The sequence below is a fragment of the Malaclemys terrapin genome, chromosome 7 (genome assembly GCF_027887155.1).
Source record: "Malaclemys terrapin pileata isolate rMalTer1 chromosome 7, rMalTer1.hap1, whole genome shotgun sequence".
In the NCBI taxonomy this organism is placed as follows: Eukaryota; Metazoa; Chordata; order Testudines; family Emydidae; genus Malaclemys; species Malaclemys terrapin.
In genome coordinates this window covers 48,057,262-48,070,686 of record NC_071511.1, presented here as the reverse complement: position 1 = coordinate 48,070,686, position 13,425 = coordinate 48,057,262, and the positions used below count along the sequence as shown (strand labels likewise).

Here is a 13,425-nt window from a genome sequence, read left to right as displayed (position 1 = left end):
CCAGCCCTGGTCAGTTTAATCCTTTACAGAAACATGAAATGTGCAGCTGTGATCCTCTGAATGGTCCCACAGGCCAAAGTGAAGATAGCCGAGCAGACAGAAAAAGACATCGACATCACTCGTCTGGAGTACGTGCCTGTAGCTGTCCGCACTCAGATCCTTTACTTCTGCGTCTCTGACCTGTCCAACGTTGACCCCATGTATCAGTATTCGCTCGAGTGGTTTCTTAACATCTTCTTGTCCGGAATCACAAACTCCGAGAGAGCAGGTACCTCTGAAGGGTTAGGGTGCTTGCTGTGAAAACGTGATCATTGCACTACTTTGCTCAACACCTGGGGGCAAATTCAGCCCTAGTGCAAGTGTTGCTGCAACTCCACTAAACCTGTTTATGCCAGATCTAAGTCTGGCCCTAGTTGTTTACTGCCAGAGCTGCTTGAATGTGGTCTCATTGCCGTCAAGCTTGAATGTTCCTTCTTTTTTGAGACACACACAGCTGTAATTCAAGATGAGACATGGAGGCATCCTACATCAGCTAGCTTGGCATTGCCAGCATGAGAGAATTTTCTCTGGCTGGGAGCATCTTTCTCCTCCAATGGTTCTCTTCTGAAGGCCCAAATTATTACCTGGTACAAAACAGGGATAAAGAGCTTGTCCTTACCAGTGAGTGTCTCTGCTCCTTCATTTGGGGATTGCTTTTTCCTTGCAGTAAACTTTATTAAGCCCTTCGAGTGCCTCTCAGAGCCTAACATCTACCAGTTCTCTCATTCCAATATCCATCAACATGAAGTCATCAGCATGACTTTCTGAGGAGCGAGACAAAGCTCAGAGGAGCTCTGATCCACTCTCTGACAGCATTTTTCCCTGCCTCTGGGCCACCAGGCCAGTCCCATGCAAAGATGTTTAATTTCTGGTCAGACTGCTGCTGTTAATTAGAAATACTGAATTTCATGGATCAGGGCATTTAAAATACTGGCAGCACACAGTAACCTTGAAACTGATGCAAGGGTAAATTCATCTCCCTCAGCCACTGCCACTTTGCTGACATCCCAGGAAGAGCACAGATATCCTGGCCAGATGCATGTGCCAAGATGTAAACAGGGGGCGTAGTTCATTAACATACCACAGCAATATTCTATGCACCTGCAATTAACAGTAATATCGTAAGTATATTTATAATGGGCCACATCAGGAGGTTCAGTGTTTGCCTGAGTCAGTGCCTTCAGGTTTGGATACCCCACTCCTTGTGAAGGAGCAAACTTCCCTGAGCCAGATCTGAAGGAAGCTGAGATTGACAGCAGGAAGGGGCTAAGAGGGATGTGAGCTCCCTGCATAGTTTACACTCATACACTGAAACATACCCAGAGCCCAGCTGGCAAAGGGCCGTGTCAGTACCAAGTGTGGGTCCTTTCTCCTCCACTCTCAGCATTGCTGTTCTGTGCCTGGTTCTTTTCAGACACCCTGAAGAAGCGGATAGTGAACATAAACAAGTACCTCACCTTCAGTTTCTACAGCAATGTGTGCCGCAGTCTCTTTGAGAAGCACAAGCTCATGTTTGCCTTTCTGCTGTGTGTCCGGATCATGATGAATGAAGGGAAAATCAACATGGTGAGTAAACAACAAACTCCCTCATCTGTTTAAATGAGAGGATATCCTGGGACAGCCAAAGTCCAGACTGCTCCTACTCTTGAAACTGGGAGCCAGCGTACTTTGTCTGTACAGATGGTTCTCCACCAGGGTCTGATGATTTGGATTATCTGTCCAAGTTTCTATTCATAAGGGAAGAGTTACTCATCCTGGTCATCTGTTAGGTTGATGTTCTGAATCTTCCAAATGTTCATACATCAAAACAGGAATTCAATCTCCAGGGGTCTCTTCTAGGTAATTTAGTCTACAACACACACCTTTCTCCAGTATTTGGCTGTGACAAAAATGAAGGGAATTCAGGGTGATCGATTCTGGCTCATCATGGATGATCTGTCCCATTAAAACAGCTTTTCAGTGCTTCACAAGAGGATTGGCAGATGGTAGAGTGTCTTACCACGCTTAAATAACCAGGGTTATGCAAGGGTTGGGCTTTCATACAGAGTTTTGCTTCCAGAAAGATCAAGATGAATCTGGCTAAAGAGAAGGGATTTTACAGAAAATGGGCTAATCAAAATAAGACTAAGTATCAGATGGGTAGCCATGTTAGTCTGTATCCACAAAAACAACGAGGAGTCTTAAAGACTAACAGATTTATTTGGGTGAAAGCTTATGCCCAAATAAATCTGTTAGTCTTTAAGGTGCCACTGGACTCCTCAAAATAGGACTTGCGGCTTTCTTTCCAGGTTAGATGTCAGTGTCCTTCCTTTTCTTGCCTTGTTAATTAGCTTTCTGCTTTAGGCATTGCTGCTGAGTGAACGTTACAGTGGACCCCCTTGTGCCGCAATCAGATCCCAAACCACCTCATCTGCTCATAAAACAGGACTCTGTCGCAGGGAATTAACCACCCATTTGCCGATCCTGTTGTAGGGTCTCTAGGGAATGTAGTAGACTTTCTCAAATCCTAGAGAGATGAGGATTGAGGTGCATTGACAGAGCACTGTGGAGGAAATCTAATGATCTGATCCTGTGACTGTATAGTCAGATCTGTCACTTACCACATGCATCTGTTAGATTGGAACAGTAAGGCAGGGAAACACAGCATTAAGTTACTGTAAGACTTTGTTTCTTTAACATAGTGTTAGTGCTGTGAGATGTTGCTATTGCTGCTGGTTTTGGGGGCTCCTGTGTACTTGGCGGCAGCAGCAAAGAGTGCAGCTTGCTGATTCAGCAGACCTCAATGTGATTTTTCTTTATGAATACCAGGCTTGGTTCAGTGGCAAAGGCGATCAGCCAGGTTTATTGTCAGCAAAGCATGGTACTTGCGCCCTGTGCTGCAGGTCACAGGGACACTAACACATGTATGCCTGTCACAAGGTAAAGGCTCAGTCAGCATAACAGGATGCTGTCCCCTACACTGATACAAAGATGCCCCTCCTGTGACTTCTCCTTTTATACATTGATATGAACAAGTTACATATTACTTTCCATGTGTCATTACTATCCTGTATCTTGTACCTGCTCATTCAAACAAAATGTCCTCTCACGCCAGGAATGTGCTTACTTGGTTAGCTAATATGTGGTGTGTTGCTATTCTGCCAAGGGCAGGCCTACTTTGGTTCACCTCCTTTGGTTCATACTGTTCTTCATGCCCCAGCAAGGCCACACGCAGTAGTGACTGTGTCCCACAGTATGACGCTGAGATCTTCAAGGCCGAACAGGCTGGCTGTAAATGTGTGCTGTGTGGTCCACAGGACGAATGGCGTTACCTCCTGTCTGGAGGTGCCATTAAAATGATGAGAGAGAACCCAGCTCCTGAGTGGCTGTATGAGAGAGCGTGGGGTGACATCTTGGCCTTAACCAACCTGAAGAGTTTCTCCAGCTTTGCGGATGATTTTATTGACAATATCCAGGAGTTCCGTGCAATTTTTGACAGTACTGAGCCGCACAGGTGAGTCCTTCACCCCTTAACTGTGGATCTGAATTCTGTCTCTGCATGGTGGTCAGTACAGACCCTTCTCCCACAATAATACAGCCATATTGCCAGGAAAAAGAATCACTAAAATCCAGGCACTGACCACACATGACCTCAGAAAATCCTGGTGCATATTCACTTGGTTTTAGGAGACTTGTTTTCCTTGGGCTGATGTATTTGGCATCTGTTCCATCCCCAGAGAGTAACCCAAAGTCAGCATGTGATTCTCTTGCAGAGAGCCCCTGCCTGGGAAGTGGGACAGCACGCTGGACTCCTTCCAGAAGCTGCTGCCTCTACGCTGCCTGCGAGGGGATAAAGTCACCAATGCCATGCAGGATTTTGTGGCCATGAATCTGGACCAGCGCTTTATCGAACCGCAGGTAACTGCCCAAGATAATGCCATGGCAGAAGGCATTTCCAGTGAGAATGGATGGGAATGATGCAAACCGACTGCGCGCTGCCCTTGATCACCCCAGCCAGGCTAGCAGCAGATGCTGATTTAGCTGTAAATGGATACTTTACAACATCCCTTGTTTAAATAATGCCTAGCTCTTATACAGCACTTTTCATCAATAGATCTCAAAACCCTTCGTAAAGCAGGTCAGTATCATTATCTCCATTTTGCAGATGGGTAAACTGAGGCATTGAGCAGTGAGGTGACTTGGCCAAGGCCGACAGGCCAGTGGCAGAGCCACGCATAGAATCCAGGCCTCCTGAGTCCCAGTCCAGTGCTCTATCCACCAGCCACACTGTCTGTACTCACTGAGTATTGGGTGGTGATGGATCCACCCACTGCCCTTTAACCTCAGAATTACTCTTAATCTGGAACTAATAACCATACACTGAAAACTACCCAGTACAGGGGTGGGCAAACCTTTTGGCCTGAGGGCCACATTGGAGAATAGAAATTGTATGGAGGGACATGAATGCTCACAAAATTGGGGTTCGGATGCGGGAGGGGGTTTGGGCTCTGGGGTGGGGCTGGGGATGAGAGGTTTGGGGTGTAGGAGGGTGCTCCGGGCTGGGATTGAGGGGTTTAGAGACTGGGAGGGGGATCAGGGCTGGAGCAGAGGGTGGGGCATGGGGAGAGGCTCAGGGGTGCGGCCCCAGACCCAGCGTCCTGGCCAAACCGCGTGGTGCGGGCCTGAGCTAGCACCCCGGCCGGAGTGGGGCCAAGCCACGTGGTGCAGCCCCCGACCCAGCGCCCCGGCTGGAGTGGGGTCGAGCCACGTGGTACAGCCCCCGACCCAGCGCTCCGGCCGGAGTGGGGCTGAGCAATGTGGTGCAGCCCCGACCCTGCGCCCTGGGGGCTGGCTTAAAATGGCTCGCGGGCCGGATCCAACCCGCAGGCCGTAGTTTGCCCACCCTTGACCCAGTAGGATCAAAGGAAGAGAGGAGGCATGGCTGGAGGTTACAGCGGAGGTTAGGAAGGCAGAAGGCTTAGATTCTGTTCTCCACTTTGCTCTGAGAACTTGAGCACATCACTGGAACGATGTGTGCCTCAGTTTCCCCATCTGGAAAAGGTAGGTACTTGCCAGCCTTTTGAAAGCCATGTGGGAGAGGTGGGTGAAAGATGCCATAGGAATGCAAAGCAGCATCGTCATCGTCAACATTGTGCAGAGCAGAGTTTTCCAATGCAGCATCCGTAATAGATCACTTGGAAGTGCAAAGCAGCATTTAGGCATGTACAGTCTTGTCTACACTAGAAAGCTGTAGTGCTTTAACTACACCAGGATAATGACCTCCCTAGTGTGGTTGCATTTATACCACTATGAAGTTGCTTTATACTATAGCTGTTCTCATATAGGAAGGGAAATAACCTATACAGCTACAAGGCTTCTTCATACCAATATAGCTGCATCCATACTATGGGTCGTGCTGATCTAACTTAAGGTTCGTCTACCATTATGGCTGTGCATAGAGTAGAGACACTGCGTGCCCAGCTAACACAGGTATAGATAGCAGTCTAGGCGGTGAGGCCCAGTTTAGGCGAGGAGAGTAAGTGCCTTACTCACCTGAACTATTAGGGTCTGTACTCTATATAGCTTTCTACGCACCCAAGCAGCACCTTCCCCATCTACATTGCTATTGTTAGCAGTGTAGTGTCCTACTGCTGGAGCCTTTCTCCTCTGCCTCCCCTCTGCTGGAGGGTTTCACTGAAATGTGCAGCCGCATGTGTAGTACCTGTACGCTATCGGCTGCCAGAAGTGTAGACATAGTCTAGATCTGTAAACAATCATACCCCTAACTGCCCTAGTTATACCAGGACACCTTTCCGATGTACAGCAGGTCTTAGTAGCTGGTTTATGCACCTGATGCCAGTCAGCAACCAAAGGTGGGATTTTAACATCTTATGAGAAGTATCCCCATATTTACAAATTGGGCCCCCAGTGTCAAAGCCCTGGCAGAGCCAGGGGTAGCAGACTAAGAAGCAGTCGTTACATATCGTCTGCTTGCTAGTTTTAACATCGAGCAGTTCAAACCACCCTTTCGAGAGCATTCTGTAAAGAGAATGCAGGAATTCCCATTTGTCAGCCAATGGCTTCCGTTTGATTAGGGTAAAAGAGACGTGTCTGGGCAGAAGTGTGTGGGTAGCTGTCTGCCTGCCAAATGCACCATTTTAAACCAGTTACACATCGGGCCACAATCTTCAAATATGGCTGCCCAGAGTTAGGCACCTAAATCCATATAAAAGGGGCTGGATTTTCAGAGGGGCTTCAGTGGTGGTACCAAGCAGCGATTCACTGGAGGCAACAGGAGGAGGAGATCAATGGCTCCTGGAGCATATGGTGGTGGAAGACATTGCCCACAGGGTGAGTGAGAGTGACTGATGCAGGGAAAGGAGGAAGGAGTTAGAATGGATAATTAAGGAATGGAAGGGGACCAACGCTCTGATCCAAAACCCACCACAATCAATGGAGAGACTCCCTTTGGCTTCCTTGAGCTTTGGATCAGGCTCCCAGGGATACAGTGGCAAATAAGTTAAAAAAGGAGGAAGTGAAGGCCTCTGCACTCGGCCTCCTGAAGCATTATCTGGGTCGAAGACCTGTCTCTAGAACAGCTTATTTCCACTCATCGGGCTAACTGTGATTCCTGAGGACAGACATGACAGTGAACGTAGGGGCAGAGGCAAGGCCGTTGGACCTGAGAGAATGCCTTCTCCCTTTGCTTGCCCTCACCAGCGCAGGTCATCAGATATTACTCTGAGCGAGAAGCCTTCCTGTCTTTCAGACTTCAGATCTCACTGCAGTGTTCAAAGAGTCCACCTCTACTACGCCTCTGATATTCGTGCTCTCACCTGGGACAGACCCAGCTGCTGATCTTTACAAATTTGCTGAAGAAACGAAGTTCTCCAAGAAGCTGTCAGCTATTTCCCTGGGCCAGGGTCAGGTAATTCACTGGTTCCACTTCATTCATTCTGAGCAATATAGTCATCTCAGTACACAAGGGTTTACTCTAGGAAAACCAAATCCTAGCTCACCATTCTGAAAACGCCCCCTTTGGTCCCAGCCAGTCGCAGAGGTTCCTAGTGGCTTGAGAGATTCATTCAGCAGCAACATTCACTCACATTTCTTCAATGGCTTAGAAATGCCTCTAGTTGGACATTTGTAGTTTCTCTCTCCGATTCTCTTTTGGAGCAGATTTTTTTTTTTTTTTTAAAAACCTTCATTATAAAAGCACGTGGAAAGCAAAACTAACTTCAGGCATAGACTTAACTGTGGCCTATGTCCCTCTTATATTGTTAAGATGCTTTTCTGAGACACTGGTTTGGTTGGAATTTTGCCATTTGGTTTATGCGGGCATCAGACCAACAGTTGAGTGGAAAAGTAGCTTAAATGGTTTGAATGTCTTTGAGCACTGATGTCATATGCAGTCATTCTAACAAACAATATAGCATACAGTAGGTATGGTAAAGTTGGGGAATTTTGGTTTTCTTCCTTAGGGTCCCCGAGCCGAGGCTATGATGCGAAGTGCTATGGAACGTGGGAAATGGGTCTTCTTCCAGAACTGCCACTTAGCCCCAAGCTGGATGCCTTCGCTGGAGAGACTCATAGAGAGCATCAATCCTGACAAGGTTACACAAACACACACATGGATGTTCTCCTTGAATTTCAGCCTGGTGTTTTATTCCACAGCTTTACCCAGCTTCCTCTGGACCAGGAAGGAGACTATCTTATCCTGTGATCTTTTTTCCCACACCCATTCAGTGTGGGCAGGGTTAGTTGCCTATTTGGTAGGATGTGCTCACCAGTCCCATGATGCACTGCTGCCCTGTGCACACCTCCTCCTCCAGCCCAATGTTAACAATTCTTAACACTTACCTTTTCATATATCAACTCAGGGACATCACTTCGATGGCACTATAATTGCTTCTCCTCCGCCAGTCCAGTTAAGTACCTTCCCTCCGTTATCACCTTCCCAGTTCCACCCGCTGTATCCATCCCATTGATGGAACATTGCACTGGTGTCCTAGTCACTCATTTGCCTTGTGCTTGAAGCCATCACCCCTTTACTGTCATAATCACTGGCTGACGTTTCCAGCCTGGAGTTGAAGCTTCTATCTTACACCAACCCTCTTAAGGAAATTACAGATGTTACTGACCTGATGGAGGAATGATGGCCAGTCCTTGTCACTCTAGAGCTTTCTTTTCTCTTCAGAGAGCCTCTCCAATGACAAAGAGCTGCCTGGGTTGGCTAGAGAGTGGGTAGTAGCTTACAACACTACAAGGAGCACAATAGCAGGAGGCCCATGTCCAGTGGAAAAGCCTCCAGTGGATCTGTTTAGTCTACAAGCCTGGACCCATTTTGGGCACTAAGGGGAAACCCAGCAGCTAGAAAAATGTAATTGTTACCACGTTAGGCACATATCCTGTGGTCATCACTAAGGGGGCTGTAGGTGCTGGAAGCAGTTTTTCTATATCCCGTAATGTTTAAATGTTATCAGGCATCCAATATGAAAAGAATCATAAAATCACAGAAAGGACCATAACTCATAGAAACATAGCTTAATTTTGAGCAAAATGAGCAGGAAGCTTAATTGATAATGCAACTGTGTACTCAAAATAGTACAGTTTGGGAAAGTTTGGGAAATATTTAGCTCCAGTGATTTTATGCATTTTCCCGTACTTTTGTGCCATTGGTTATGACAATATGAGCTTGTTTCCACCATGTAATGCATCAAAATATTTGCCATTGTTGTAGAGTGGACTGATTTGAGAAAAAAAATTCTGTCTGCGATTTTTAGGAAGCTATGCAGATAAGAAGACACCTACCTCCTAATATAAGACATATTTTTGCTCAGCCGGAGACCAGTTTAAAGCACACATGTTACAACTGTAATTATCTACTTATTGAATGCAGCAATACATGTAAACTACTTATATAACAGAAATGACTCCTAGTAGAAGGACTGTAGAATATCTTGTATAAATATATCATCTGAATAACAAAATATAACCATACATTCTTATATAACCCTACATCTAACTATGAGCTACTGAATGTCTAATGCAACACCCCCTCGAGTTATATTTACTCACAAAAGTAGCCACAGTAATCGGCAGATAGTTGAAACATTTCTACTCCCCCACAGAATCTGTATCCAATGCATTCAATACTCTGTTGCTACTCTCATCACTCACTGTAGCATACATCTGAGCACACCAAGTCTTCCTGTGGCATTTGCAGCTCCTTGTTGCACGGGTACTCTCAAAGCCACGTTGCACAAAGACGAGGATGACTTCTGGAGCAGGTGGTGGCACCATTTTAGGAACAAGATGTCCTGTGCTATCTATCCCCAATCCAATGTATGTGTGACTGATAAATTGCATGTTCCAGGAGCTGCCTGACAGAGACCATTATTGGTGGCAGTTTCTCACTTATTTTGTTCTTCTGAGCAAACAGCTTGCACCCACCTTATCCAGAAATGCTTGCTTCTTACCACAGTCTAGTACAGATACCAGTGAGCCATAGGTTGCTCACTGAAAAAGCTGCATTTGGGTTGGACTGCAGTTACCTACCTTCGAATTTGCTAGTGATACTGAGCAGGGACTACTTCATTCACCCACTGCTTGGTTCTTCATTAACTCTCTAGTTAGGTCAGGTCTGTCCATGACATCAATTCAAAGTAGTAGTCCTAATTTGTGAAGCCATCAACAGGCAGAGATGTAGCTATCTCCTAAACTGTCATATTATCTTTGATGACTGACTGTGTCTGAGTGTTTCTGCTCTTTGCCCTCAAACTGCTCACACGTGATACAGAAAAACTGCACCATTTCCAGCAGCTACTTCCACCCTGGTGATGACCACCAGAGATATGCCCACCATGTGACAGCAATAGAATTTTTCTAGCTGATGGATTACCCTACTTTATTAATAAAAACCCATTTTAAAATCTGGAAGGCAGCTTATTGCATTGTATTAGAACTTTGGGCGATAACAATGTGCCCCACATCTTGGTATCTAACTGGGATAGGTCTGCTCGTCAACAGAAAACCCTTTCATGCGGCTGGGTAGTTGAGCGGGGCATCTCTGCTGAAAGAGTTTTCAGTGGTTCTGAGCACAGGGAATCTCAGGAGAAATGGATCCCTCTGGAGAGGTTTGTTCCATCTGAGTTGGGAAGAGCATTGCCTGGTAGTGAGGGAGGAGGACCTCCAGTTAAGAAGGCTTCCACTAAACTTCCTTAGTAAACAGGTATCTTAAATTTAACCTCAGCGCACTTACAATCCCTTTAATTGTCTAGGTGCACCGTGACTTTCGCCTTTGGCTCACCAGTTTACCCAGTAACCAGTTCCCAGTGTCCATCCTCCAGAATGGCTCCAAGATGACCATTGAGCCGCCCCGAGGGGTCAAGGCCAATCTGCTGAAGTCCTACATTAGCCTGAGTGATGACTTCCTGAACTCCTGCTCCAAGGTAAGAACCAAGTTCTTTCCCCCAGCTCTCTGCCTGGACCACTTGGCTAGACTCATTCTTCCTGCTGCCATTGGATCATTGAGGAGCACACTGGTTTTGTAGAGCCTTATGGGCTGAGTGTCCATCTCCTGGCATGGCACCTCAGCAATATGGGTTCCATCACATATTTCAAACAGCAGGAACTCTGGGGCCTTTTGGAAATATTGTGGCCTACCTTTTCAAACTGGGATGTCTACAATTCACCCTCATATCCATATTTAGAATCATAACTTTAGACACTCATGTTTGAAAATGTTGGCCCATGACTTTCCCAATTGGCATAGCCAGAGCCAATATTCCATACCTTTGGGCTGGGCTCCTTGTCAGCCTTCTGAAATCAGCAGGTTGGGCACTTTAGCTTTCCAGCTTTCCACCTGCTGATGTGCCTAAGAGCATACATATCTCATCCAAAAAGAGAGAGCCAACCACTGGTCAAATAACACTTGCTCCTCTTATTGTCCCCATGTCCTGTAGATCTCCGAGTTTAAGGCATTGCTGCTATCACTTTGCCTGTTCCATGGTAATGCCCTGGAGCGGCGGAAGTTTGGGCCACTGGGGTTCAATATCCCATACGAGTTCACGGATGGAGACCTCCGCATCTGCATCAGCCAGCTAAAGATGTTCTTGGACGAATATGCAGACATCCCGTACAAGGTGGGAATGGAGAGCTGGTCTGCCTTACCTCTGAATGGGCGCTGGAGAGGTTACTGGTGCATAAGGAGGCTGCATGTACTCTGTTGTGAGTGTGGGAACTCTACACAGCTGGGAAAGTCCATGGAAGCAGTATAGTGTGTGATAACGAGGGAGGCATCATTGAAGGTGTCTGGAGACAACCTAGGAGACGTTGGTTAGAGAACTAGGATTTCAGAAGCTCGATCTGCCTGTGTGTTCAGTTTCAGCCCCTCTGACTGTTGTGGAAAGTTGCATGGAATTGTTTGCAATCTCACACAAATCCAGCAGCAGCAAAATATACAAGCCCTTATTTGCCTTGTGGAACCTGCATGGAATGTCATAACTCCCATTGCATGGGCCAGCTCCATTCTTTGCCATCCCTGGGCTTCTGGTGGGCCCCTATGTTCGCCATGGAGACCAGAGGACTGGAGTGCCCCCTGAAATGATTGCCCTACCACCCACAATTCCAAAAACCATACAAATTTAAAGATATTGCATGTAGTAGTGTATATTCCTACCATTGCAGGCTTGTTCCCAGCAGTAATTTCCCTCATGCTATGGACTAGAAATTTATAACAGACCATGCAACAAAATAGACTTTCCCAAAGATTTACCAAGTCATCCTTCACTTCCTTTCTTGTGAGATTCAAGTTCATGTCCCAGCTTAACATTTGCAACGAGTTTTTTGGGGTAGGATGTTGCTTCTAAGGTAACATTTTCCTTTGCAGGTTCTGAAGTATACAGCTGGCGAGATCAATTATGGAGGCCGAGTGACAGATGATTGGGACAGGCGATGCATCATGAATATATTAGAAGATTTCTACAAGCCGGAAGTTCTAACTGAGGATTTTGCTTATTCTGAGTCAGGGATCTACAGACAGATCAGCACCACCTATGATCTTAATGTAAGTACTCAGCTCGTAAACCCACATGTTCTCCTAGCCTCACAGGCACAGAGCAGAAAGCTAAATAGAACCTGGAGACTCCAAATGTGAGATCATCTTCTGGAAGAATGTGATATTGTCCAAGTGAATTAGCAAAAAGTACAAGGTAATAAAAGCCTGCAAATCCGCTTTTATCTGACTCTGTACCTGCATCTCACAGCAAGAGAATCAACGTAGATTGTAAGCTCTGTGAGGCAGGGCTGTCTTTGTCTGTGTTTGTACAGCCCCTAGCACATTGGGCTCCTAGGCACTACCACAATACAAATAATAATGATGTAAAAGTATGTCCAGCTGCACAATAGAAGACTTTCTACTGAGGACTTCTGGTGGCAATAGAAGCGACATGAGTGATTCTGCAGTAGCTTGTAACTATTGTCAGAATCCCCAAAGTAAGACTCTACCCTTATACAGTGGTGAGCTGGAGCCGGTTCACACCGGTTCGCGTGAACCGGTTGTTAAATTTAGAAGCCGGTTTAGAACTGGTTGTTAAAGGGGTGGGTAAACTATGTGGCCCGCGGGACCGTCCTGTCCAGCCCGCCTGAGCTCTCGGCTGGGGAGGCTCCCCTGGCCCCTCCCCCGCCTTCCCCTCTCTCGCAGAGCCTCAGGGTGCCTCCTGCCAATTTGAGCGGCATGGTAAGGGGGTGGGGCTGTGAGCTCCAGCGGGCCGCGTGGCATCCCTACACGCTGCCCTGAGCAGCATGGTAAGGGGGCTGGGCCAGGGTTGGGAGGAGGGGTTGGATAAGGGGCAGGGAGCAGTTGGAGGGGGCAGAGGTTCTGGGGGGGCAGTCAGGGGACGGGGAATGGGGGGCTTGGGTAGGCATGGGAGTTCCAGGGGTCTGTCGGGATGGTGGTGGATGGGGTCGGGGCAGTCAGGGGACAGGGAGTGGGACGAGTTGGGTAGGGGGTAGGGTCCTGGGGAGCAGTTAGGGGTAGGGGTCTCAGGAGGTGGCAGTCAGGGGACAAGGAGTGGGGGGGGTTGATGGGTTGCGGGTTCTGAGGGGGGGCAGTTGGGGGCAGGATGTGGGTTGGGGTCAGATGGGGGGACAGGCACGTGGGGCTTGTACTCACCGGGCGGTTTCCTACTGGGTCTTCGGCGGCATTGAAGGACCCGCCGCCGAAAACCCAGAGCAAGTGAAGGCACACACACACACCCCACTGCCGCCGAAGTGCCGCTGAGAACCCGGTAGGGAACCAGTTATTAGGATTTTGGGAGCTCATCACTGCTCTTATAATATGTAGTTTGAGTATAGATTATTATCTAATACCACCCGAAGTGGACACAGAGTGGAACCCTTACCAGA

At 47.4% G+C, this 13,425-nt stretch overlaps 1 protein-coding gene across 1 annotated transcript in view; it reads left to right on the top strand.

Annotated features, from left to right (window-relative positions):
• DNAH1 (dynein axonemal heavy chain 1) overlaps positions 1–13,425 on the top strand; it is a 139,778-nt gene that overhangs the window by 107,717 nt on the left and 18,636 nt on the right. The window contains exons 64-72 of the mRNA XM_054033606.1: positions 73–268; positions 1,454–1,605; positions 3,336–3,532; positions 3,792–3,936; positions 6,788–6,946; positions 7,500–7,631; positions 10,299–10,469; positions 10,983–11,162; positions 11,909–12,085. Of these exons, the coding sequence (XP_053889581.1) occupies positions 73–268; positions 1,454–1,605; positions 3,336–3,532; positions 3,792–3,936; positions 6,788–6,946; positions 7,500–7,631; positions 10,299–10,469; positions 10,983–11,162; positions 11,909–12,085 (1,509 nt within the window). The remainder of the gene's footprint in view (positions 1–72; positions 269–1,453; positions 1,606–3,335; positions 3,533–3,791; positions 3,937–6,787; positions 6,947–7,499; positions 7,632–10,298; positions 10,470–10,982; positions 11,163–11,908; positions 12,086–13,425) is intronic.